The sequence below is a fragment of the Corapipo altera genome, unplaced genomic scaffold (genome assembly GCF_003945725.1).
Source record: "Corapipo altera isolate COAL_440 unplaced genomic scaffold, ASM394572v1 RXGC01000072.1, whole genome shotgun sequence".
NCBI lineage: Eukaryota > Metazoa > Chordata > Aves > Passeriformes > Pipridae > Corapipo > Corapipo altera.
Window position 1 is genome coordinate 371,493 of NW_020884943.1, and position 24,369 is coordinate 395,861.

Below are 24,369 nucleotides of genomic sequence, written 5' to 3' on the forward strand. Positions count from 1 at the left end.
GAGGATGTCCCGGCCACGTCCCATCCCTGGGGACACGTGTGCAGGGTAGGGGGGCTATGGCCATGGAGGTCACCTCTCCCCGCCCAGGACTGCAGTGCAGCCAGAAAAGTGCTCTAGTGTAGGGATTTTCTTTTATATCAAAGTGAATTTCTCTTTTTTCCTATTAAAACCCCAAACTGGCTGAAGACTCACTCCCAGGCTGGCACCTCACTCCCAGGTACATCACCCATCCCTTGGGGATGTGGGGCAGGAGCTGGTACCACAGATACATCCCTGGGCACGATGGGATCAGGGGGAAGAGCACAGTCTCCTGGGATCGGCTCCAGGGTCTTTATTTCTTTATTTGGCATTGACAAACCCATACAGTTACTTCCACCAACACTGTTGGGAAAAAGGAGAAGGCAGGAGCTGGACACCTTGCAGGTGCAGCAGGGTCTCCTCCCTGTGCCCCCCTGTGTGGCGCAGGCTCAGACCCACATGGCAGCACCAAGAACTAGGCTGGGAATGGCTCTGGTTTTTGGAAGGACCTTTCCTAAAGGATTGGAGCTCTCCTGAAGGAGGGAAGTGCCTTCCTGCCACCCGGCTGGACCCCACGGTGGCAGGGCAGCCGGGCCATGGCCCCCACCTCTGGCACATCGTGCTCCAGGAGGTTCCTGATCTTCAGATCGGGCTTCAGGGCCCGGAGAGTGGCCAGTTCCTGCAGCACGTCCTGGCTTAACCCGTCTGTGTTCAGCCTTGGGATGGAGGAAGGAGGAAAAGAGGAGAAGGTGTTAAATCTTGTTAGGAGGGAGGTGTTCAACCACCCAGAATGCTGGTGCCCCCAGCAATGGGGATGCTGGGCATGGAAAGGGGCTGTGCCAGCCCTCACCCCAGGGTCTGCAGTGGGCAGGCGGGATGCCGGAGCTGCTGGCAGAGCTGCAGGACGCCGTCAGCTCCCAGATTGTTGTCACTCAGGTCCAGGCAGGTGAGATGGGGCCTCTCCAGCAGCTGTGCAGCCAGGGCTGGGCAGCAGGCGCCTGTCAGCCGGCAGCTCCCCAGCCTGTGGGATCAGGGAAACAGGGAAGGGGGGGTTTGACCATCCGGCGGGTGAGCTGTTCCAGGTGGGAAGGAGGGAGCCCTGGTTGGCCCCTTACCGCAGTGTCTGCAGTGGGCAGGCGCGGTGCTGGAGCCCCCGGCACAGCAGCTGCACCCCGGCATCGCGCAGCCCCTCGCTGAAGGACAAATCCAGCTCCTCCAGGCACGGGCTGGCGCCCAGCACGGCAGCGAGGTCCTCACAGCAGCTGCTGGTGAGGCGGGAATAACGCAGCCTGATGGGAACCCGTGCAAAAGATCATCCAGTGGCACCAGGACGTCTGAGGGCACCCAGCGCCACCCCACCACGGTGACAGTCCCCACCCTGGTGCCACTGCTCTGGAGCTCCTTGCCCCGGGACAGTGGGGATAGAGGGACAATTCCACCCCAAAGGGACTCTTTTGGGGATAGAGGGACAATTCCACCCCAAAGGGACTCTTTTGAGGCACTTCCCCAGCTCTCCGCTCCAGCCTGTGGGAGATGCCCGTGGGATGCCGGGGGGTTCTGGGGGTGCCGGGGCCACTCACCGCAGGACGCGCAGGCGGCAGCCAGGACGCCGCAGCCCCCGGCACAGCAGGCGCACGCCGCGGTCGCCCAGCGTGCCGTCGCCCAGCTCCAGCTGCTCCAGGCTGGGGTGTTCCGCCAGCAGTGCTGCCAGCTCGGCGCAGCAGCTCTCGGACAGCCGGCACCACTGCAGCCTGCGGGAGAGCCGCGGGGAATGGCAGGCTCAGCACACCCGTCCTGGCTGCTCACCCGCCCACCAAACCCCAGGGACCAAACCCTCCCACAGCCAAGCGGGGCCTGGCCCCACCCCGGACACGTGCCGCTGTCCCCAGGGAGCAGCGGGGCACTGCGAGGGGTGACCATGCGCCCGCACAGCTCCTGTCCCTTCTGCCCAGGGCACCACCCACCCACCTGCCCCTTCTGCCCAGGGCACCACCCACCCACCCACTCCCCTCCGGTTTGGGTGCCCCCACCCACACCCCCATCCCAGCCGCGGTTTGGGCTCAGCGCCGAGCGCGTCTCTCACCGGAGCACCCGCAGGGCACTGCCTGGGTGCCGCAGCGCCTGGCACAGCAGGTGGATGGGGCAGTGCAGCTCCTCCTGCCGCAGCTCAGTGATGGCACCAGGACGTCCTCCAGCTCCTGAGGTTCCAGAGCTGCAGGGGGACAGAGCCGTGGGGCACAGGCAGCCCTCACTGGTGCCAGGAGCGCCCGGCTCCGACAACGGCACACAACCCCCCCGAGCAGGGCCTTCAGCTCATAGGAGGGCTCCTCAGGAGGGACCTCCGTGGCTTTGGAGGTGTGGAGGACCACAAGTGTTACTTCTGGAGCCACCTGGGGTGACTTAAGTCACAGGGTGCACTTAACATTTCTGCACCAGGGATCTCCCCTTTGCACATGAGAAGGGGGATGTGAAGCCAGAGTGACACCTGCACACAAGTGGATCTGGTCAGGCTTGGGAAGTCGAGCCAAGATGCTCTATCTCCACCAATCCCACAACATGCTGTGGACAGGGGAGCCCACATGTTCCTTATGCTCCCCAAGAATAGGTAAAATCCTCCTCTGAGGAACTAAACCCCCAGGGAAAGGCAAAGCTGGTGTTTGGTTGGAAGGAGCTGAAATGCCTTTAAAATCATCCTTTGGGGCAGAGGAGGAGAAATCTTTGCAGTTTGGGGTCACCAAAGCAAGGAGGGACAGGACTTACCAGGGCACCAACGCATCCAGCTCCACCCTGGGATCCTGCTGGTGGAAGGAGCATCCCCGGAGGGTGACACAGCCCAGCCCAGCCCACTGCTGGATGCAGAAGGAAAGTGCCATTTGGTCGTAGAGAGTCAACTTCATGTCCTGCAAGTCCAGGTCACTGAAATGACCCAATGCACTTTGTGCAAAGCTCTTCTCATTCATCTCGAACAAGAAGTGGAAAGTGTCCAACTCCGAAATCTTCAGCGCTTGGCCGGGGTGGGAGATGCTCCTGTGCCTCCCCCAAAGCCACTTCAGCAAGTCTTCCCTGGCTTGTGGTGAAATCCTGCACCCAATGGTTTTGTCCACATACTCCACAGATTTTTGGCTGACTAAACCAAAGAGGAACTGCACTGTTACATTCAAATCCTTCCTGGACTCACTGTAGCTTTCTAGTAACTTACTTACATCCTTCTCAAGCCCCCCCAAGTCACTGACCGTTTCCTCATCCTCCTCCAGAACATAAAACATCGCTGCAAAAAACTCCTGGAGGTGCAGATGGGTGAAGCTGTAGACCTTCCCATGGTCTCCACCTTCCTTTGAGATTTTCTCGTTGAGGAAGAGGGGAAGAAGGTCTGGCTGGTCCAAGCCACGGTCCCTGATCTCCTTCTCCTCAAAGACGACCTTGTGCTTCCAGATGCCATCGGCAGCCAAGGAGCAAAGCTGGAGAAGGAACCTCTGGAGGACCTGCGGATTGTCCCTGTCCCTGTGCTTCAGTAACTGGGAGAGGTAAGACATGGTCATCCTTGTGGTGGCTTTGGAGCACTCAAGGAGGTTTTTCTTCCTGCAAAGCTCTCGTTCAAGGATGGTGCAGACAGTCCAGCTCATGACGGGGATGACGCACAAGCTGTAGAGGATCTCATTGCCTCTGGCAAACCTGAAGGCCATGTCAGCTTTGCTGGCATTCTCAAAATATCTGTGGAAATATTCCTCCCTCATGGCTGCTGAAAATCCCAGTATCTCTGCGTAATATTCCCCCTCCAGGCACCGCCCCAGGCTTTGAAGAGCCGTTGGCCTCGTGGTGATGAGCAAAGAGGCCTCTGGGAGAACAGTCCTCTTCAACAAGCTCATCAGGGTGGTTTCCAGCGGCTTCACCTCCCTGGGGTCAGAGCTCAGCTCAGCTTCAGGCTGAACCAAGGACAATCCCAGGGCCTCGAAGCCATCAAAAATGAACAGGATCTTCTGGTCATCCAGGATCCTCCCAGCCGGCACTCGCTGGTGAGGGCAGCACTGTGACACCAGGTCTGCCACGCTCGCTTCCTTGGGAAGGGCGATGCCTTTACAGTCAATGCAGAAGACACAGTCAAACTGCTCGTGGAGGGTCCCTTCTCCCCACTCCGCCATCACCTTCCTGACCGTCGTCGTCTTCCCCATCCCCGGGGCCCCCACCAGCACCACGACCCGCGGTGTTTGCCCGTCCTCGTCGGGTCTGAACAGCGTCTGTGCAGTGACAGTGGTGGTGGCTGGTCCATTGCTGGTGTTGGCACATCCCACAGCTCCACGCTCAGCTCCGTGCCCGCTCCGAGGCTCCCTGGTGATGGTCAGGGCGGTGTAGTGGCTGCGGATGGAGGGGTTCTCCCCGGGACTGGAGTCCCCTTCCCCGTCTCGGAGGAACTCCCGGACCACGTGCTCTCTGTAGTTCCGCTTGTACTCTGTGCCAATGAGGAGAACAGTCAGTCCCAAGCCCAGACGAATTCCCAACCAGCCCAACCGCCCTCCTGACACACCAACGGACACTCATTCCAACGCTCAGGGCTTTCCTAAGTCTGGCAGAGGCAATAAGAACGTAATCTGTGAGGGTTTAGGGTTGCAGGGGTTCTTCTCCTGGGTGCCCTCAACATCCTGATCCACCACCCCCTGTTTCAACCATCCTCATCCACCTGGGAGCAAATGCAACTGCCCGGGGCCACCGGCAGCCTCTGTCCCCTCACGCTGCCGGGGACAAAGGCACCGTGCCTGGGCTCCTGGGTGTGCCCCTGGCCCCAAAGCACGGAGTTCTGCAGAGATATCCTTAATGCCCATCCCAGGAGGAAAGGATCTGCCTGCCTGGGAAGTGCTGAGAGCACTGGATGAGCTTTGAAGTCACTTCCAACCCGAACCATTTTGTGACTCCATGATTTTAAACAATGCGTTTATCAAGGAGCTACAAGCCCGTGTAATTCAGTGCAAGGATGAGCTGCCTGGACAGAGGTGGTGACACTGTCCCGTGGCACTGCTCCAACTGGGAATGCCCAGGCCCATGGCAGCAGGTGGGGAGGCTGCTCAGGGATTCCAGGCTATTCACAGCCCCTCCTGGGTAGCTGGGCTTGGATTTTCACTGCAAGAACTTTCTGCTGCCAGGTAAACCCACCTCGGCTGCTGCAGCAAGTCACTCCACTGTGAGAAACGTCCTTCATCCTGCTTTCCTGGGAGTTCAAGGCAAGGAGAAATGGCTGCTGCCCAAACAGCCACTGGGTTTTGCTGCCGTGTAGCCCTTTCCTCCTTCTCCAGCCGTGGGTGGGTTGTAACTGGGGCTCTAGGAAAGGAGAGAGGCTCCTTTAGGAGCTTTGGATGTTCAGGGATGAAATGAGTGTGAGCCTGTGCTGTGACCTGATCTCCTGGTTTTCCTGCTCTAGTTTATGGACTGGGTACCTGTGTCTGGATTAGGAGGGGGTAACCCTATGGATGATTTTATTTTCCATGAGCGATAATTTTCTTTCCATGATGGAAAAACAAAATGTTTCAGGATGATGTGTTTAGCAAAGTTGCCTTTGAGGGGACACTGGGGAAGGGAGAAAGGATGTTTTAAGGCACACTGGGAATTTAAGGACTCCTTATTGACTCTTTATTTCCCTGCTCAGAGTCAAACATCTCCTGCTTGCAGAACATCAAATAATTCTGGGAATAACTGCTTCTCTCTAAAGGAAATGGTCTCGAGTTGTGCCAGGGGAGGTTCAGACTGCATATTAGGGAAAATTTCTTCACAGAAAGGGCTGTCCAGCCCTGGCACAGGCTGTCCAGGGTTTTAAAAGCCACGAGGATGTGGCACTTGGGGACATGGGTTAGTGATGGCCTTGGCAGTGCTGGGGGAATGGCTGGACTCGATGGTCTCAGGGGGCATTTCCAACCCGAACAATTCCAGGATGTTCCTTCCCTAGGACGCTGCTGCCCCCAACGTCCCCTAGTGGGTTTTGTAGGGGGGCTGCCCAGGAGCCAGGGCTGTCCTTATCCCTGCTAACTCCTCCTGGGATGTGGTGAGAGCCGGGAGGGAGGAGGAAAATCCAGCGGCACCATTTCTGAAGGTTTCCCACTCCCTCTGACCTTGAAAAAGCCATTTTCACCTTGCTGTGTCTCGGTCTGGATTGCTGCTCACTGTGCCTGTGCCACGTTAGGGGGGGATGTGACCCACTTCCTGGGGGTCCTTCCCATGCCTGGTGCTACAGGATTTTGGAGCCCTGCCCAGCTCTGGGGCTGCTTCCCTGCCCTCTCCTCTCTGCCATGGGGAAGGGGTGGGGGGGAGGTGATTGTTTTTACAGCTCATTTCCTTTGCTTTCCCTTTTTCCTACCTCAGTAAAACACGTTTTTTAAATTCAGAATTTAAATATAATGCGAACTCAAGTCTGAGGCCTCTGAAAGCATCACGTGGGGCTGTTTATCTCCTGAGGCAGAGGCAGCATGTGTGAACACAAGGAAACTGCTGCCAGAACCCCCTGGCCTTGGCTCATCCAGGCTCTGGGGAACGGAGCCGGTGATTTCCACTTGCAGGAGGCTCCCTCCCTCCTCCTGCCATGCTGAGGATATTCCTGCCTGATACAGAAGTGGCAGAAATGCTTTACTAGTCCTGGAAGCAGCAGTTCTCCTGCACTGAATCATGGATTTCCACCAGCTTTGCAGGAATTCAGCCCCTCTCTGCTGCTGGCAGTAGATCAGTAAATTTGGGAGGTGTTAGGAAGGGGAAGCAGCTGTTTGCAGCCATGGAAAGGTCCTGGCTGTGCCTGGCACAAGCCCCTAGAAGAGCAGGAAGTGCTGGCACTGCTGGGTGCAGGACCAGACAGGGAAGAGAGGGAACATCAGCATCAGCCACAGCTAATCCTGTCCGTGTCAGCCTGTCTGAGCCCAGCTGGCTCCTGGAGCCAAGGACTACAGCAGGATAACCTTGCTCATCCCTGCTCCACGGGGGGATGGGGAGCTGCATCTGAAACCAGCCCCTGGAAGCACAGCCTTTCCCAGGAGATTTGGGTTCTTGCATCCAGCTCCTTGTTCTGCAGTTCACTTCAAACGAGGGCAGAATTGTCCTTTACAGTGGGATTTAAGCAGCCTGAGTACTTTTAGGCACGACACGCGCCTGGCTTGGATCTGGTGGGCAGTTTGGCAGAGCCAGAGAGGGTCAAGGAACAGAATCCTGAATTTTCTCTGGAGTTTCAGCCCTTCTGCACTGAATATGTGCACGGCTGAGCTGATGCTTGGCTGCCATTCGTGGGAGAGAGGAAACTCAGTGAGCACAGAGGTGAAGTGAGTTATTCTGCAGGCAGCTGAGCTGACAAAGTTGTTTCTCATGGATTTCTGGGTGTAATCTCCTTAAAATATCAATTCTTTGTCCAAAATTACATGAGGGTTGTCAGTGGGTCCCAAGCAACTGATGGAAGAAGACAGGCAAGCAGCACACAGCCTGATTTGCTCTGAAATAAGGGCTAGAAAGAGCTCTAGACAATCCCAGAACCTGCTGTGGTTTGGGATGTGACCCAGTCATGGGAATCTGAGCCCTGTGCCTGGCTGGAGGGGTGAGGCTGTAACAGGGAGGGCTCTTTGCTTTCAGCTGGTGTGGATGAGGAGGAGGAGCAGGCTGTGCCTGGCAGTGCCTGGCTGGATGACAGCGCTCCGCAGCGGGACCGGGCTGTGTGCCCGGCTCCAGTCTGGCCTTGGGCTGCCTGCAGCCTCTCCCAGACCTTGTGGGAGTTTGGGAAGGGGGGGCAGACTCCAGCACCCTGGGGCGAGGGGGAGTTTGGGGAGAAGGGAAGCAGAGCTGGCACAAAACTACCCCAAGGAGCAGCATTTCAGTGTCCTCCTTCCACTAAGCAGAGCTTCTCCTTAGCAGTACATTCCTGAACTCCCTGCTGGGGATCATCTCACTTGGAAATCCCTTATCCTGGCCTTTTTCCTGTGGTCTACACACAGGCATCCCAATTTATCAGGCTGGCCCCCTCCCATTTTTCCTGCCCAGTATGTCCCCCCCACTTTGTTGCCCTGTTCCCTGTAATTGCTGCAAACCCAGGCAGGATTTGGAGGAGAAACAAGCAGAGCAGGCAGAGGGGTCAACACTGCAGGGACAGCCCTGAACTGCTGAGCCAGCTCAGCCCCAAACGACAGGGGATGTGGAGATGCAGCTGGGCTGCCTTAACCACCCTGAGGCCCCCCCTTGGCATCCTGCCCCCCCTCCCCAGATCCCAGCCCTTCCCTCCGGATTGGAGCGCCCTCTCCCCCCCCTCCCCGCTCTCCATCTTCATGCAGTCTGCAGAGGTGCATTGTGGGAAACTCCCAAGTTTCCCCCCCTCCTCTGCCTGCCTCCCTCCCTCCTCTCTGCGCAGAGCCAGCTCCCAAGGTGTGACTCGTCCAGCCGGAGGACAGAGGTAGGGGATGGCTCTGGGCCGGGGGGTGAGGGGCGGAGGGGCCGGGGGTCCCGGCCCTCGGCAGGGGGATGTGCAGATGTCCCGCCCGGGGTGACAAAGCGGAACAGAGACACGGAGCTACCTGCTCAAGGTGAGTGCCCAGCTCCTCGCAGCCGCCCGGGATGGAGGCCGGGGCTGCCGTGCCGGCCGGCTCCGGAGCGGGGACCCGCACAGCTCTCCCCGCCAGAGGCAAAACGCGCCTTTTTAACCCAAAACGAGGAGCCCGGTGAGGACGGCTGGCCCCGAGCGGCTCCCATCCCGCGCCCTCAGCTCCCGTGTTCTGCTCCCTGAAGGTCAGGCAGCCAGAGAGGCTGTTCCTGCAAACGCACGGGAGCCTCCTGCCTGCTTCCTGCCTGCTCCCTGCCTGCGGCTTCCCGCTGCCTCCCGTACCTGCCGCTGCCCCTGCGGGCTGTGCCGCGCTGCCGATCCCAGCCCCGCTGCCGATCCCAGCCCCGCTGCCCCCGCCGGAGAGGGGAAGGAGAGGGCCCGGGAGCGGCAGAAACGCTCCGGAGGCAGAAGGGCTCAGGGGCCGGGGAAGGAGCCGGCCATGTGCCGGAAACAGGGCTGCTGGGAGGGAGGAGGGGGAGCAGCATCCCCGGCTAGACCGCTCCAGCCTTGGCAGGAAAGCTGGTGCACCTCCCTGGAACGTTTTGAACGGTTTTCCCAGCTGGTTTTTTTTTATTTTTTTTTTTTTTCTTTTTCCCCTCCTGTCTGCATAAGTTTGCTTGCCCTTCGCTCTGCCTGGATTTCACGGCTCTTCTTTAATTCCGTCAGTGCTGAGGCAGGAGGAAAGCGTGCCCAGGAACAGCCAAGCAGCTTGGCTCAGCCTTCACCTTTTCCAAGGAAAAGGGGGATGTTCTGTTAGGCAGGGGGGCTTTGATATCAAGGAGGGAGGGTATCCCTTGATATGACCCCTTGTGCTTGTGCTGGAAAGGAGCTCACAAAGGGAAATCTGCCCCCCACCCCCCCCCAAAAAAAACCCCCAAACAAACCAAGAAACAAAAAGGAGAAAGATGACAGAGCCAGTAAGTGCCTATTTTTAGGGAGAATATTGCACCGAAAGGGGTGGGAGGGAGAAGGATACCAGACCAGGGCTCCTGAGTCACGGTGTGTGCTTCCAGGGAGGAAACGCTTTGGGAACGTCTCAGGCTTTTCAGTCCCTGCTCTCTGCGCACCCATGTGCATCCCCGTGTTTGCAGGGACTTGTTGATTTATGTGCTCCTGTTTACTCCTCTGCCTACCTGGTGGCTTCTGGGGAAGGAGGAGGATTTTTTAAAATTGAATCGAGGTCAGCTTGGAAAAACTTGGGTATTGGGACAAGAGGAGGAAGCCCCCCCGCGGCCGCCCCCCGGCACAGCCCCGCTTTCCTGGGTGGGGCTTGGGCAGGATGCCGTCAGGAGAGGGAGGATGGACTCCGCTGGATTAAGCTCCCTGCTCCATCTCAAGCCTGACCTCCAAAAGTCTGACCTTCACAGGTTTGACCTTCAGCGTTCTCCATCTGTCCTTTCTCAGCCACGGTGCTCAACACCAGCCTCTAACCCCGTGATATTGTGGAAGGATGGGGGAAGAAATTCCAGATTTCCTCTGCATTTGGATCCTCATCCCTCTGCATCCATCCCCTCCGCTGGGGGCTGACGAGTGCCCTGGCACAGTCTCCCCGTCCTGGATTGGGTGTAGGGACAGGCAGACAGGGCAGAGGGAGGGATGGAGCTCTCTGGGCAGGGATTTCTATGCTGGAGGAGCTTTGACCATCCTTCCCAGATCTCATTCCCAGCTTTCTGCAGGGAATGAGAGCGCTCTGGTTTTACTGCACAAGAGAAGGGATGGGTTTTACCCCGGAGCATGCCAGGAGCCTGCCTGGAAGGTCACTGCCTCCTGTGGAATTGGCCCCTTGTCTGCCTGCAGTGGCTTCTTACGTTTCAGCTGCAGAGCAACAGTTTCCAGGCTGACGCCTGCAGATCCGGGGGCTGCCAGATTCCAGACCCAGCTCTGCACGTGTGGAATTGCCTCCAGAATCTTTTTGCTGTCCACAGCTGAGCTGCAAAGGGGGTGATGCCATGAAAGCCTGGTGTGATCCTGCATCAGGCAGAAGGGATGGATGCCCATAAGCTGGGGAGCAATGATAAATTTTCTGCTGCTTCCTGCAGTGGTTGGGGTTCTTTTACTGTGTCCTCATCCTTTTTTGCTTGAGAGTACTGAATTTGGGATACTGGCCTCAGGAAGAAGCCTTAGAAGCAAGATCTATCAGAAAGGAAACCAGCCTTCTGCAGCTGGGAACTGGCCTGTGGCTGCTCAGTTTGGAAGCATCTGTCCTCTTGTCAAAGGCTTTTCCCAAGTGCTGGCAGGCTCGGGGCAAGGAGCAGTGCTTTGTGGTAGGAAGGAATGGATGTCCACCCTTATCCAAGAGTCAGGGAACACTTTCTGACCCTATCACGCCATCCCTGAGCTGGCACCACAGATGCAGAGCTGAGCAGAGACCCGAGGCCTGTCCCATGGCCACAGCCAGGGTGTTAGGGTGGATGTGGGAAATCTCTATTCCCTGGGGAGCATTTTGGGGGTGTAACCTCCCTCCTGGGCTGTAACCTCCCTCTGTATGGTTGAGCAGAGCCAACATGTTGCAGACCTGCAGGGGCTGGAGGAGGGAGAGTCGCTGATGCCAAGAGATGGAGCTGTGCTTGGTGGGGTGATTGTTACCTTTTCAATAGCAGGAGGCTCCTGGGCTGGCTTCTCCTGGACTTTGGGGCTCTGGTGACCTGCCTTCTGGTGTCATAGGAGGTCCCAGACTGCCCCCAGAAAGGGCTGTACCACCTCTCAGTGCAGTAACTCGTCCCCAGTGCCACGGAGTCCCTGGCATTGAATTTTTGGCTCTGGAAGGGCTGGAAAAGCATTATAAAAAACCAAAATGAGTGTGTTTGGAGAAGGCAAGACCTGAGGAGGTGCCCAGGGTAGAGTGCAGGATGCACCCAGATCCCTGTGAGGTGTCACACTCGAGGGTTAAAGCTCCATGACTCCTGTTGCTGCTGCGCATCTTCCACTGCATTTCCCGAACTGTTCCCGATTGAAACCACTCCAGTGCTTTGATACAGAGTCCTGACAAATAACTGCCACGGAAAAAAAGTCATCCTGCCTGACAATCCTTTCCTTTGTTCCCTGAATGTCTGTCTTGGGGTGAGGGGTGCTCAGTTCTGTCAGGGAGAGGCTTAAGACCCACTGAAGGGTAAAAGATACCATTTTGTTCTGCTACAAAAAATAGAACTATGAAGGGGGAAACAGCATTTAGTTCTGTGTCTGAGGGGGGATCAAACCCAGGATTAAAGCTGGGCCAGTACAGCAAAGTGAGGTGCTCTGAACCCTCTCCTGGGGGCACGTGGTCTGTGTTAGGGCCCTGAGGAGCCAGGCTTTGCAGCGGGGTGTTTCCAACCCAGTCTCAGCAAAGTGTTTTCACATCCTCTCAAATCCTGGAAATTATTTTCCTGTGAGATGTGTCCGAGGGTGCAGCTGCACGGCAGGGGCTGGTGGCCTGGGTGACCAGGTGGTTGTACAACCTTGCCAGGTGTGAATCCTCCCACTGACAGCAGGTCAGGGCCGTGCTTGGTGTACCTCAGTGCCCACCCCCACGGGCGTCAGTCGGAGCACGTGGCTGGAGCACAAAACCTCCTGTTTCCCACGGCTGTTTTGGTAATGCCTTGGTTTTGCAGGCGGGGGGGGGGGCTTACCAGGACAGGTTGGAGCTGTGTTTGGGGTTAAAAAACCCATAAAGAACAAAAGCTTAGCCCCTGGCAGGAGTGTGGTGTGTCTGCAACGCCTCCTCCCTCTCTTGGAGAATAAAATGTCTGCCACGTCCATCCCAGGAGGCCTCTGGGGACAGGAGGTGTGTGGCTTGCAGAGGTGGCACTTGGCTCAGAACTTGTCATCTGCAGAGGTCATGGTGTGGGAAGAGACCATAAATGTCCTTTCTCTGGGCTCTTCCTGGCGGGGAGTCTGAAGTGCTGTGTCACCTGTGTGGGCAGCGTGGCCGGGCAGCCTCCAGAGAGGACACTGGCACCGGTGTTACAAGCCACCTCTGTGCAGTTGGTGACCCCGGGTCTGCATCCCACAGCCCTTCCCTGTGCAGCAGAAGCTGCCAGTTTTGCTGGGCCACAGGAGCCCGTCCTGTTCCTACATCTCACCTTGGCACCGGGTATAACCCAATCACCCGGGCTGGGAGAGGTGACACAGCTCAGTGACAGTGGGAGAGAGGAGGGGTTGGTCCTGGCCATGCTCTGGGGGCTGTGGGGGTGGTGGATGCTGGTTTTTGGCCGTTGCCAGCCCCAGCTGGACCAGTGGTGAGTGTGCTGGGACTCGGAGCAGCCGCAGGAATGCCGCAGCCACGGAGCAGAGGCTGTGCTGGCAAATCTCCCCCCGTGGCAGCAATTTGAGGCTGCTGCCACTGCTAAAATACTTCAGCATCTGACACTCTTCACGTCAAGATTCAAAGGGCTTGTTTGAGAGGGAAATGTTTAATCCAGGGCCGGGGAAGGGGAAGGGGGGGGGGGGGTGGGGGGTAGCAAACAACAGATTGGGAAAAGGATTCATAAATATCTCATCAGAGTGAAGTGGGTCAATGATGTTTGCTGTGACTTGGTGCTGCTGTCTCCAAGGGTTGGATTTGGGAGGGCTGGGAAGCACAGCAGGCTCCTGCACAGCCTGTTCCTGGTGCACTGAGGCTGTTTAAAAGCATCTGTGACAAGTGACTCCGCTGGCGTGGTGCTTGCGCTGTGTTTCATCACATTCGCTGCGCGTTGCGTCAGGAGTGGGGGGCTGAAACAGCCCGGGAGGGAGCTAAAATCCTCCTTGGGGAGCTGCTCACGGCAGCTGAGCGAACACAAGCTCCTTATGTAAAGCTGCTTTAATATTTATGGTAATATCAAGAGGCGGTGCATTACCTCATCTGTCTTCACAGCACTTCTTGGGGACGGGAAAGGCTTAGTCACTACTCTGCCGTGGCTCCTCTTGGGTGCTTGCCTGGCATCTCCCTGCCTTTAACGTGTTTGTTCCCCCAGCAGCTCAGAAAAGGGGAGAAATGCTATTTTTCTCCCGTTGGAACCGGAGAGTTGAAGTGCTGGGAAACAAAATGTGCTGCTCAGTTGCAGGAGGAGGCTGGGAAGGGGCAGGGGACTGGACACAAATCCTTCCGATCACTCCACACGTGGCAGAGGGAGCAGGCACAGACCCCTGAGGACACTTCCCGAAGGACAGGGTGGTCCCAGGTGCATTCCTTAGGGGTTAGACAAGAAGGTGGAGGAGAGCAGGATGGGGAGAGCGCTGGGAAAGGAACTCCCTCCACAGTGCCAGAGAAACGCTCAGCCACCTTTGGTGCCAACTGGTGTTTCCTGATGGAAAGCAAAGGTCTGTCTGCTGCGTGCACTAGTTAATGAGTGCCTTTTTTCCAGACATGGAGGAATGGCAAAGAAGGGAAGAGGAGATCAGGGTATAATCTTAGTCTTTCCTGCCATCTCTGGGTCTTTCTGCACAGCACTGCTCCAGCTCAGACGTCGTCCGTAGCTATTTCCGAGATGGGTGGTTTCAACCAGAGGGCACCTGGAGTGTAGGGGTGGACCTTTGGTATGGGATAAATCCTGATACACAACCCCACTGTGCTGGTTGAATCCTTCCTGGCTGACCATCTCAGTGTGGCAGCTGAGGACCCGATGGAAGTGGGCTGCTTTCCATAAAAGAAGGAAAACCCCACGGATGAGCTTCCTGCCACACCCCACACCCCGGAGCAGCTGCTTGGTCTTGCAAAGTGACTGGCTTTTCCTTCCAGACTGAAGCAGGAGGGGAAGATGAGAGGATCTGGGGATGGGATGGGGCTGGTCCCTGCAGCGGGAAGAGACCATCCTGACGGAGCAGTGCTGTGGCACAGCTTGGCAATGACTCATCCGCTCCTTCGGAGCAGGATTGATGCAGCTTTCATCTGCGCACGCAGGAGACAGATGAATAGATGTGTTTGCTAATTTGCTGGGAACTGAGGCAGAAAAGGTGCCCTTCAGGGAGCCAAGGAAAGCTGTTCTCCCCTCTGCCTGTTGCTCAGGCTGAGGGCAGCTTGTTGCGCCGGGTGAGTCCGACTGCACTGACCTTGAGAGCTGCAACAACCAGGAGCATCCCAGGAGATCCGTGGTGTTTGCGTGCCAGTTCTTGCAGCAGCGGGAATTTGGAAGGCTTTTCTTTTTCCATTTTTCTCCTTTATCCCCGGTTTTATCGTGCCTCATCCTTTTTCCCAGCCTGAGAAAGAGCTGGTTAGCTGCTGGCAATGAAAACCTCCCTGAAAGGGCACTGATTGTTAAACAGAAATGGCATGGAAGGGGGGAAAAAAGGGAGGAAATGAAGCCTGTCTCCCACAAAACCTTATTCCCAAGTGCTGCTGCCTGTGTAGGAGGCAGAGACAGAGCTGGAAGGGGGAGGAATGGGTAGCCAGGCAGAGGCAGCAGCTGATGAGGAGAAGGGAGGAATAAATAGATGTGAGGAGCTACAAAGAAGAAAGCAAAGGTAGAGAAATGTGTCATTAGAGAAAAAGCTTTGTGTGATGGAATGAGGGAAGAAGAGGAGACAAAGGGATGGGGGGGGGGGGAACCCTCATGTGGAGATTTAGTTTTTGGATATGAGAAAAGCACCTTTCTTTTCAGTCTGGGGTGGGAGACAGAAGTGCTAAATATCAGCACATGGTGGTGCCCATGGAAGTACACGAGTGGAGAGTGGAGATGATTCCCAAGGCAGGGAGTCTGGGAGGTACTTAACAGGATGAAGAGAGGGTTCAGTACTGTGATGCAAGAGGATGTGCTGTTAAGAGTCCCCAGTGTCCTGAGGAGCAGGAGGAGTCAGGCCAAAGGGTCTGGAGAGCTGCTGGGCAATCCTGTGGCTAATTCCAGTGATGGAAAATCACAGACAAAAGCCCTTTTATGTGGGCACTTAAGAACTGGAGATATTGATTTTTGGCTTAGTTTGGTTTCTACATCTTTTAAAACCTTTTCTGAGCTGTGTGAGGGGTTTGGGTTGCTTTTAGATGGAAATTCACTTAGAATCAAGAAATTCTGTTTGTGGCAGTGCAGGGCATGGCAGCAGGACAAGGCTTCGTGGCCCAGCATGGGCTTCGAGCAAAACCAGCTCTCCTGCTCCCGGGAGCCTGGAAATTGGGTCAGTGAGGGCTGTGGATAAACTGTGGGGTACTGGGGCTGTGCAGGGCCCCCGTTTCTCAGCAAAAAAGTGAGTTTGCCTTCTCTGTGATTTACCCCATTTCCATAGGCTGCATGTGGCTTTCCTAGGGAAAGAGCAGAAGTTCAATGCTTGATCCAGGTGCTATAACCACACGAATATCAGAGTGTGGGAGTAGCCCAGCTAATTGATATCAAAGCGACTAAGCAGGTAATTCAATATTTATGCCACGATCAATCTGACTCTTCCTGCTTTTAACCTCTGAGCCTGCTGTAGTCATGGGCTCCGCTTACTATTTCTTTGTGTCCCCTTTGTGCTGGGTGGAAAATGAGGCTAAGTTCATCCCAAACCAGAGGAGCAGAGTCCTTGTGAGTGACTGTGAGCAGCCTCAGCCCTGGATCCATGTAGGATTTGTACTGACAGAGCGGTAGGAATGCTCTCTGAAAGCAGTAGAAAAAGGTGAGGCAGGTGATATCTATAGAAATATTACAAAATGAGCAGTGAGAAGAAAATATTCTTGCACTTGGCCATGTTTACCTCTCAAGTCCCAAGCCACAGAAAAGGTCTGAAGCTTGGTGAGCATCTGGGATGGTGTTTGTGTGGTACAAGGTGCCCAAGTGTCTGATACACCTTCAGCGATGTGTGAGGGGAGAGCAGTGGAGTCTGGGCTTTCCAAAATGGTTTAATATCACAAACTCAGAAATGCAGGTACTGTCCAGCTGCACTCAATGAGGCTGTGGGGTTTTTATGGTCACCAGGCCTGGTGCAGTGTGAGGTGCTGAACTTGAAAATCCTTGTGGGTCCCCTCCAGTTTAGGATGTTCAATGAGAGCTATGGAATTCTGTGTTTTTGGTGCAGCAGTTCCCTCAGCGACTGGGCTGGAGCAGCTGGTGGCCACTGAGCAATGGCTTACAAGGGAGAGCAGGAGAGGGGGCTCTTTCCATCTCATACTGAGCCGTAAAGCTTTGCTCTAGACCCAAACCTGGCATTTTTGTGAGCAGGTTTCCTGCAGGACAGTGTTCCTGCCTAGATGGACATGAAACCACCACATTTGTCAGCCTATTTTCCAGAAGAGTCAGCAGCACAGACCATTGCTGCAACCTTGGGACCTCCTTCCTGTCATTAGAGGAGAGACGTGCGCTCTGAGCCGTTTTGGAAGGGATCTCTATTTGCTGAGGTTTTTGAGGAGCCTCTCCAGCTCTCAGTCCAGACAGGTAATAAGCTCCGATTTCCCTTAGCAGGCAGAAAGTCCCAGCAGGCTCCTGGCAGCCCTGAAGGTCAGTGGGAGGCAGTGAAGCCGGCGGCTCGGATCCCTCCACTGCCTCTGCTTACTCACTATTTCCCAGCTGGGAGCTGACCTGGTGCTGCCAGAGCCTGATGGCAAAGTGCCCAAAGTGCCCAGCGCCGTGTGCTCTCCTCCATCGCCTGGGGGTGCAGCCATGGGAGCTCCATCTCTGGCTCACCCTGCCCTACGAGGTTTGGGGGGGGTGGATGTTTTTGTGGTGGTTCTGCAACCCTTCAAAGCCCTCTTCCCAAACTGAACTTGGGACAGTGCTGCAACAGGAGGCGTGGAGGGTGAGACACGAGCAGGGAGGAGCCATCGATCTGCTTTCCCGTGGAACAAAGTGCTCTCTCCTCACCCCACAGGAATGGTAAAGGGTAAACAAATGCAAAGTAAGATCTGTTTGGTTGGATGTGAGTTTCTCATGGCTGACAACTGGCACCACATACACAGCCAGGATGGACTTGTCTCGATTTGCCTGGTTGTGGCAGCCATAGGTGACAGTCAGTCCGACTTGTTTAATGTTCTAGTTTGGTACTAGGGAGAAATTCTTCCCTGTGAGGGGGATGATGCCCTGGCACAGGTTGCCCAGAGAAGCTGTAGCTGCCCCATCCCTGGAAGTGTCCAAGGCCAGGTTGGACGGGGCTTGGAGCAACCTGGGCTAGTGGAAGATGTCCCTGCCCATGGCAGGGGGTGGCACTGGATGATCTTTAAGGTCCCTTCCAACCCAGGCCATTCTATGGTTCTGCGATGGTTGCAGATGCAGTCTGTAGTAAATGCTTTGAATGCAACTCACAGCTCCAAAAGAAAGAGCCAACAGTTTTCCAGTATTCCTTCCTGTCCTCCTCCACTGCCTCCTCCAGGCAGAACAGCACTGGCTCGGTCTGTCCTGCCACTCAGCTCTCATTGCTCTGCTTCCTCTTCCAGGTGCCGTATCATGTCCAGGTAGGACAGCGCCAGCGTGAGAATCATCCCAAGGCAGCTGCTCCAAGGGCTTGAGCTCGGGTGGCTCCTCTGCTTCCTCCAGCAGCCGGGCAAAGGAGAGGAGCTGGGACAGCCCCGAGCGCGTGGCATCCAGTCGCTGCCCACAGCACTCGCAGGATGGATTCCAAAGGCAACGTCCGAAGCGGAAACAAACCCGACGCCAAGGCCGCCAGCTCCGGAAAGCCGGAAAAGCCCAACCCTGGGCCTGCCACGAATGCAGACAAGAAGGAGGTCCCCAAGGAGCAGCCCGCTCCTGCCACTGCCACCAAGAAGGCGGGTGGCGACGCCGCCGTCGTGAACAACCACAGCAACCTGAAACCCAACCCGGCCGGCACGGAGGCGCACGAGGCCACCGGCCAGTCCCCTGACTCTGACCACAAGGGAAACAGCTCCGAGGAGTCACCGGGCAGCTTCTTCGACAACATGAAGCCCTTGATCATCGTCGGAGGGGTGGCGGTGGCTGCGCTGGCTGTGATTGTGGGAGTGGCGTTCCTAGCCCGGAAAAAATGAAGACCGAGACGGGGTGGGGATGAGAAACCCAGCCCAGCTGTACAGCTCCTTTTGAGACAAATGCATGCAGAGAAATTCTATACATAGCTATATATATAGAGAGCGAGCTAGATAGGTCAACGACAAACACCAACTGCAACTTCAAGGGTCTTGTTCAAGACAACTGTGCCAGTTTGACCCAGTGTGGGTAACTCCATGCACTCAGTGTGTTCTTTCATGTAATATATCTTGGCTTATACCACCGTGTATAGGTTACAGCTTCTCCTCGGTGTAAATGACGGTGTCCCCTCCCCTCCCTCGCTGTTCTCCCTGGGAGACACCCCCACCTCCCTTGCAGTCCCCTGTTTTCAAGTCCAAAGTGTTCTACGTCCCATCTGGAGTCCCCACTTTGTGTTTTGGTTTCTGTTTGGTTTGGTTTTAAGTTGGGCTGTGGTAAAGAAGATGGAAGGGGAGAGCCAGGGCCCGGTTCGCCTGCCGCGGTGTGGTGGGTGGTGTTTGCCCAGCACTCCTGGGGCGAGGGCAGGTGGAAGGCAGCTCCCTGACCAAACAGCAGTGTGTGATCTCCAATAGGTGTCTCGTGTACCTGCTGCTCATCAAGCCACCTCTAATCACCCAGCTGGGAAGTGCCCCAGAGGAAAAGCTGCAGGCGGAGGCTGAGCCTGAGCCTGGGGTGTCCCCTCGAGTCCCAGAGGGGCCGTGCTGACCCCAGGCCGGCAGCAGCTGCCACCTGCTCTGTTCCTTGCACGTTGGCAGGCAGCCTTTAGGATCCCAGGGCTCCCCAGGGTCGTATGGGCAGCGTTTGGGATAGAGAGACTTTGTTTTGGATCTAGTATTTCCTAAAGTTAGGCTGGGCTTTGCAGGGTGCTGTGGCCTCCGCCCAAGCTCCTTCGAGGTCAGGTGGACTTTTTGTGTTCATTTTTTTGGGCTTTGGATCAGGCCTTTCACCAAGTTCTTTCCCCACTGAAGGGTGTAGTCTCTCATTAGATGGGAAGATAGGAAAAGGGGAGACGTGAGTTGGTTTTAGGGGCAGAGAGGACCTGGGAGCCCACGAGAGTAACACTGACCTGCTTTATAGCAGGGCAATCCTGTTCAAGGGCAAGTCTGCCCTGGGGGGATTTCTTACCTCCCTCCTGTCATAGTAACAGGGATTTGTGACTTGTCCACACTTTGGAAATGGAAACAAATTCCCAGCCCTCGGGATCAGCCTGGTTCCATGGGTGAGTACCTTGGCTCTAAAGCCAGACCCTGTGAGGGGGAGAAGAGAGTGTGTTAAGTGCTTTGGCTGATGCTCTTCTAACACCAGTGGGTGTCCATTAGGCTTCTCTTGGCTGCTGCAAAACAGAATCTCATAAAAAGACCTTACATTTTGCTTTTAAATGAGTTAGAGATGAGATGGGGTCAGAGCCGTGGCACCTGGAGCTCGGCAGCAGCCTCAGCCCGTGGGCAGGGTTTAGGGGGAGGGCCAGTAAGAGGCTGTGGCAAAGAGAAGTGAGTTCAGTTCCAGAGCCTGTCAGACACCTTTAACTGAGCTGGATGTACAAACTCAAGGGGTGCAGGGCCAGAGAAAGGTGCATGTTCCTCAGGTGCTGCCTGTGCAGTGTCTGCCTCTGGTACAGTCACTGAATAGGATGGTGGGAGTGTGTAACTGATCTGGGAATTCTTCTCTTGGCTCATGTCTGTCTTATTTACCTCTAAATTTGATCTGCTGAATGCAAGTCTTCCCCAAACCAAAGGTCTGCTGATGCAGCCTGACCTTTCCTATGGTGAGCTTTATCACTCTCTTTTTCCCAAGGCTCATAAAATATTCCCAAAGGTGCATGGCCTCTGGGAATATCAGATGCTGCGTTCTGATGACCAAGGTGCAGCTGAAGGTTGGTGCCTACCTCCACCTGTACCTGTACAGAGACAGGGGTGGTGGGCATGTTGGGTTCACAGGGGCTTTGGGAAGGAAGGCTGCAGCTCCAGGCGAAATCCTGGTAGCCTAAAGCACTCTTGGCATGCACTGTGGATGTATCTCCTGGTGGCAGGGTGTCACTTCCAGCCAGGGGAATGGTTTGAGGGAGGAGGGTCCATGGTGAGGTGTTTCTCTAACACCAGTTTTCTCTAGAGATCTTATTTCCCCTCGTCCTGTTTTGCAGATGTCCAGAGGTTATTTCTGAGTTGGGGCGGGGAGGGGAGAGAGGAGAGGACAAATGGTAGCAAAGGAACAGGAAAGGTGTTTGGAAAGCAGAGATGGGAGAGAACGAAGCTCAGAAGCAGCCCCTGCTCAGCTCCCTTGCAGTGACTGCAGCACGGCTTTGGCAGAGGACACAGTGGGAATGGGATGTCCCCAGACCCTGAAAGTGCCCCAGGCACATCCTTTTCCACCCTGGGGAGAGACCCCATTCCACACCGTAGTCCCTCCTGCTCAGAGTCACGTTTTGCCAAGCAGGGTGGTGATTTTCAGATGGTGACTTCTGTTTTCAAGAGATATTTCTGCCTTTCCTGTCCTTTCCCTCCCTCTCAGCCCTGGCCTAGGATTATTTTCAGCAGTGTGTGACATTAGACACAGCGTCTGTCTTTTCTGCCCTGACCAGCACAGGTAGATCAGGGGGAGGAAAATGAAACACCTGCTTCATTTGAGTCTCCAGTTTTACTTTCTGAAGTGTTTTTATTTCTTTGACTTAACCTTTGCCAACAGAAGGGGGGGAAAAAACAGTTCTCAGCCAACCATGGGCCTTAAACATTTCTCCACCTCCAAACCCTGCCTGCCCTTAGAGCACTTGGATGCAAGGCCACTAATTTCATCCAGAAACACACCACAGAGGTGCTGATGGGGCTGCAGCTCCTCATCTGGGTTTGTCACTCATTTGAACCCACAGCAAACGTCGTATTGCCTGTTTGTGAGGGATTTCTGAACATGGTATGTCCTGTTCCCAAGGGATCTTTCCACGTCCTGTGATCACTTAAGGGTCTACTGTCCAGATTCCCACCTCTTTGGCAGTTCAGTTTGGAAACACCTGTCTCTCTCTGTGTGTATGTGTGTGTGTGTGTGTGTGTGTGTGTGAATACACCACCCTGCCTTCGAGAATGTCCTGCCCGTGTGTGTGTACATACATATGTGTTGTATTACTGCAGTCTGGAAGCCAAGCTGGAAATGCCCCTTCCTTCACTCCCTGCATTCACACAAAGTGTCTGTGATGTCTGTCCTGTGCCATTCCCACCATGTCACGCAGCGCCTCAATTCCTTTTCAGTCCTGGTTTCTCCTCAGTGCAAAGAACGTCTGGCTAGTGAACTGCTGAATGTCCGGTGTGCTCGCTGTCCTAGAAGCTCCAAATCCCTGTTCCCCTCCCTGGATAGTCGTGTGGGCTGTTTGCTTTAAAATAAGGCACTTTTAGACTATACTGGACTGTGCTGTAGCGCTTTTTGAAGTGTGGGTCTGGTGTTGAGTCGGGTAGATCCAGTGTAGATGCCACAACGCACCTCAGTCCTGACTCGCAAACACCTCCTGTCCTGCCTTAATGTGCCAGGCTGTGCAGTGCTTTCCTTTTGAGCCAAAAATGTCCAGCGAGAACTAGGCTGAGAGGGCGAATTCCCCTCTCCCAGCCCCGAATTTCTCGAAGCAGGAGGCTGAACTGACTGAACTCGCTGTGCTAAATAAATAGTTGTCTTTTCTCGTTACTGAGCACACGCCGTTATTTGCTTGACGTTCTTTTCTCGTGTGGTGTTTGTGGTATGAAGTCCTTCCAGTGCCATCTCCGTTGGGAGAGTGAATTATTAACGCTTGCAACTAATCAGATTCTGTGCTTGGGGTTTGGAGAGATCTAGATTGCTAGTTTACTCTTTTCGGTCAAGTTGATGAAATCATAAATTCGCAAAATTGGTTTCAGACCTTTTAGCTTATCACTAAAACCATGGATTCGATGACTGCACCCTGATCTCAGTCTGTTTTTAAGGAACCCTGAGTTTTAGTCGAATGCAAAGATGTCATTACGCTCCCTTGGACAACTCGGCAGAAGGTTTTAGCTGCTTCTATTTTTAGGAGAGATGAGGTGGATTACGCTTCTGCTTCCTCTTCCTACCGATTTAATACCCTGTGGATAAATCCCGTTATTCCCAACAGTGCTGCAGTAGGATGCAAACAAACGTGGCAGCCAAAGGGTAACGCAGCAGCGTTTTTGGGAGGGTAAGAACACGTTCCTGCAGGTGCTGTTCACCCGGGGCCCACTCAAAGCGCTGGAGAGGCACTTGCCCTGAAGCACTTCTTAGTTCCCTCGAGCTGGGTTATAAATTAAACATGGGTTTTTGTCTCTGCTGGAGTAAAGTTTAGGGGATGATCCATAGAATACTGAAAACGAGGGGAGTTTTTCCAATGTTTTCACCACGCTCTGGCCTCTGAGGTCTTGTTGGCACCAGGGATATCGATTGCAGGTCACCACGAAATCTTATCAGTCACACATTTTTTTAAAAAATTGACACAAACATTCCTTAGCCCTTCAGCTGAGCATAAGGAGAGTCTTCTCTGAGGCAGCTTTGCTCACAGCCCTGATTATACCCACCATCAGGATTTGTACATAAACAACAACAACCCAAACCCCTGGAGTTAGTGAGAGATGATTTCTGCCTTAAAACATTCCCTGCTTTTCCTGGAAGTGCTACTGGGGTTTGGAATTCAGCAGCCTTTCAACTATTCTTAGAATTGGTTGAAAATAACAGTGTTGAAGACTGGAGAGGAGAATGATGCTTTGAGAAACGAACCAAAAAAGGAAGGCAATGAAAAAATGGATTTGAAAGGTGAAATTCCTGGAATTTCAATCAGCTCCTTGGAAAGCTTCAAGTCAGTGAAGACTGTGCAAAGAACAGAGAAGAGAATTGGAGAGAAAAAAAGCACTATTTAATTATCTTAACAGTTTTGGTAAGGACATGTTAACTTTTATAACCTATTCATTTCTTTTTTTTTTTTCTTGGCAAAAAGCAAAACCGACCGGCTCTGACACCGTGCAAATTAACCTCTGCTAATTGCCTTTTCCAGATGAATTTTTCCTGCTGGTCCTGTGCAATGTTAATGGGTTAGAAAAACACCTGAAGTTTTCTACAACCAGCTTTGTGTGATGAAGGGGAATTGCCAGGACACTTCGAGGGGCTGTGTTCTCTTTTCACGTGCTTTGCTATGGCAAGGGCTGAAAATCCAACCTGCTCGCACTTCCATCCTCTTAGTCCATGCCTTCCTGATGGAGCAGGGATGCTGATTCCCTTCCTGAGCTGTGTAGCATCTTGCTGTGGTCTCATTCCCTTCACCACGAAGCCGGGAGATATCCATAGGGGTGGGCAAGCTGCATTTTCATGATGAGGCCCATTTTGGGTGGTCCCAAAACAGACGGGCAGCGCTCGGCCCCCAGACTGTGTGGCACAGCAGGGAACGTACGAAGCTTCCGTGTGCCCTGATCTGTGAGGGTCTCAGTCTGCCACAGGATTTGTACTGGATGGCAAACCCACAGGAAGGTCCCTTCCTTGTCCTAAGCTGTCAGTCAGGTGTGAGGTGTTGGGGCTGCTCGGGAGGTGCTGACACAGTGTGAACATAACGCTGCCCTCGGCTGAAGCCAGTGCTCCTTCAGTCCTCTGGAGCGCCAAAAACACGTGGGCAGGAGAGATCCCGAAGCCAAGGACCTGCATTTCTGCTGGCCTGGAAGGATCAGGTGGTGTGCCAGGGCTGAGGACGCAGAAACTACGAGGATTTTCCCATTTGGATGGGCTGCTCGGGTGTTACCGTGTGACACAGCACCGCGGGACCGCTGGGCCTTGAAAATTCACAGTTCGTTCAGTTCACCATAATAAGCTCGTGCCCAAAGCCTCAAAGTCCCGTGAGAGATCAGGGCCATTGGATTTCCAAATGACTTTGGATCTACCTTGTGCTAGAACTCTGCTCACTCCTTTGGACAGCAGTACTTTGGGACTCGTGCCCCC

The 24,369-nt window shown here is 54.7% G+C and overlaps 2 protein-coding genes across 5 annotated transcripts; one reads left to right on the plus strand and one right to left on the minus strand.

The window, feature by feature from the left end:
• Positions 1-313: 313 nt before the first annotated feature.
• NLRP3 (NLR family pyrin domain containing 3) lies at positions 314-8,808 on the minus strand. 2 transcript variants are annotated; one of them, XM_027662114.1, is made up of 8 exons: positions 8,541-8,808; positions 5,164-5,328; positions 2,779-4,465; positions 2,102-2,230; positions 1,599-1,769; positions 1,134-1,307; positions 869-1,039; positions 314-734 (listed from the first exon to the last, which is right to left on the minus strand). In XM_027662114.1, exons 2-8 carry the CDS (start codon positions 5,207-5,209, stop codon positions 533-535), a joined length of 2,580 nt encoding a protein of 859 aa, XP_027517915.1. In that variant the 5' UTR covers positions 5,210-5,328; positions 8,541-8,808; the 3' UTR covers positions 314-532. The 2 variants fall into 2 exon arrangements, with proteins under 2 accessions (XP_027517915.1, XP_027517914.1); XM_027662113.1 differs by lacking the exon at positions 8,541-8,808 and having other exon boundaries at positions 5,164-5,634.
• Positions 8,290-23,140, plus strand: CEND1 (cell cycle exit and neuronal differentiation 1). Of its 3 annotated transcripts, none has more exons than XM_027662179.1 (2): positions 8,290-8,419; positions 17,859-23,140. In XM_027662179.1, the coding sequence occupies exon 2, from the start codon at positions 18,033-18,035 to the stop codon at positions 18,423-18,425; it is 393 nt and encodes a 130-aa protein (XP_027517980.1). In that variant the 5' UTR covers positions 8,290-8,419; positions 17,859-18,032; the 3' UTR covers positions 18,426-23,140. The 3 variants fall into 3 exon arrangements, with proteins under 3 accessions (XP_027517980.1, XP_027517981.1, XP_027517982.1); XM_027662180.1 differs by lacking the exon at positions 8,290-8,419 and adding an exon at positions 8,441-8,549; XM_027662181.1 differs by lacking the exon at positions 8,290-8,419 and adding an exon at positions 9,856-9,933.
• The last annotated feature ends 1,229 nt before the right edge of the window (positions 23,141-24,369 follow it).

Excerpts from the sequence above, each read along its gene's own strand:
- CEND1 (XM_027662179.1), top strand. The coding sequence starts at position 18,033 with ATGGATTCCAAAGGCAACGTCCGAAGCGGAAACAAACCCGACGCCAAG.
- NLRP3 (XM_027662114.1), bottom strand. The coding sequence starts at position 5,209 with ATGAAGGACGTTTCTCACAGTGGAGTGACTTGCTGCAGCAGCCGAG. Across the intron at positions 1,770-2,101 it reads AGTGCCCTGCGGGTGCTCCG|GCTGCAGTGGTGCCGGCTGT; the intron begins GTGAGAGACGCG and ends GCTCTCCCGCAG. Across the intron at positions 1,308-1,598 it reads TGCCGCCTGCGCGTCCTGCG|GCTGCGTTATTCCCGCCTCA; the intron begins GTGAGTGGCCCC and ends GGTTCCCATCAG.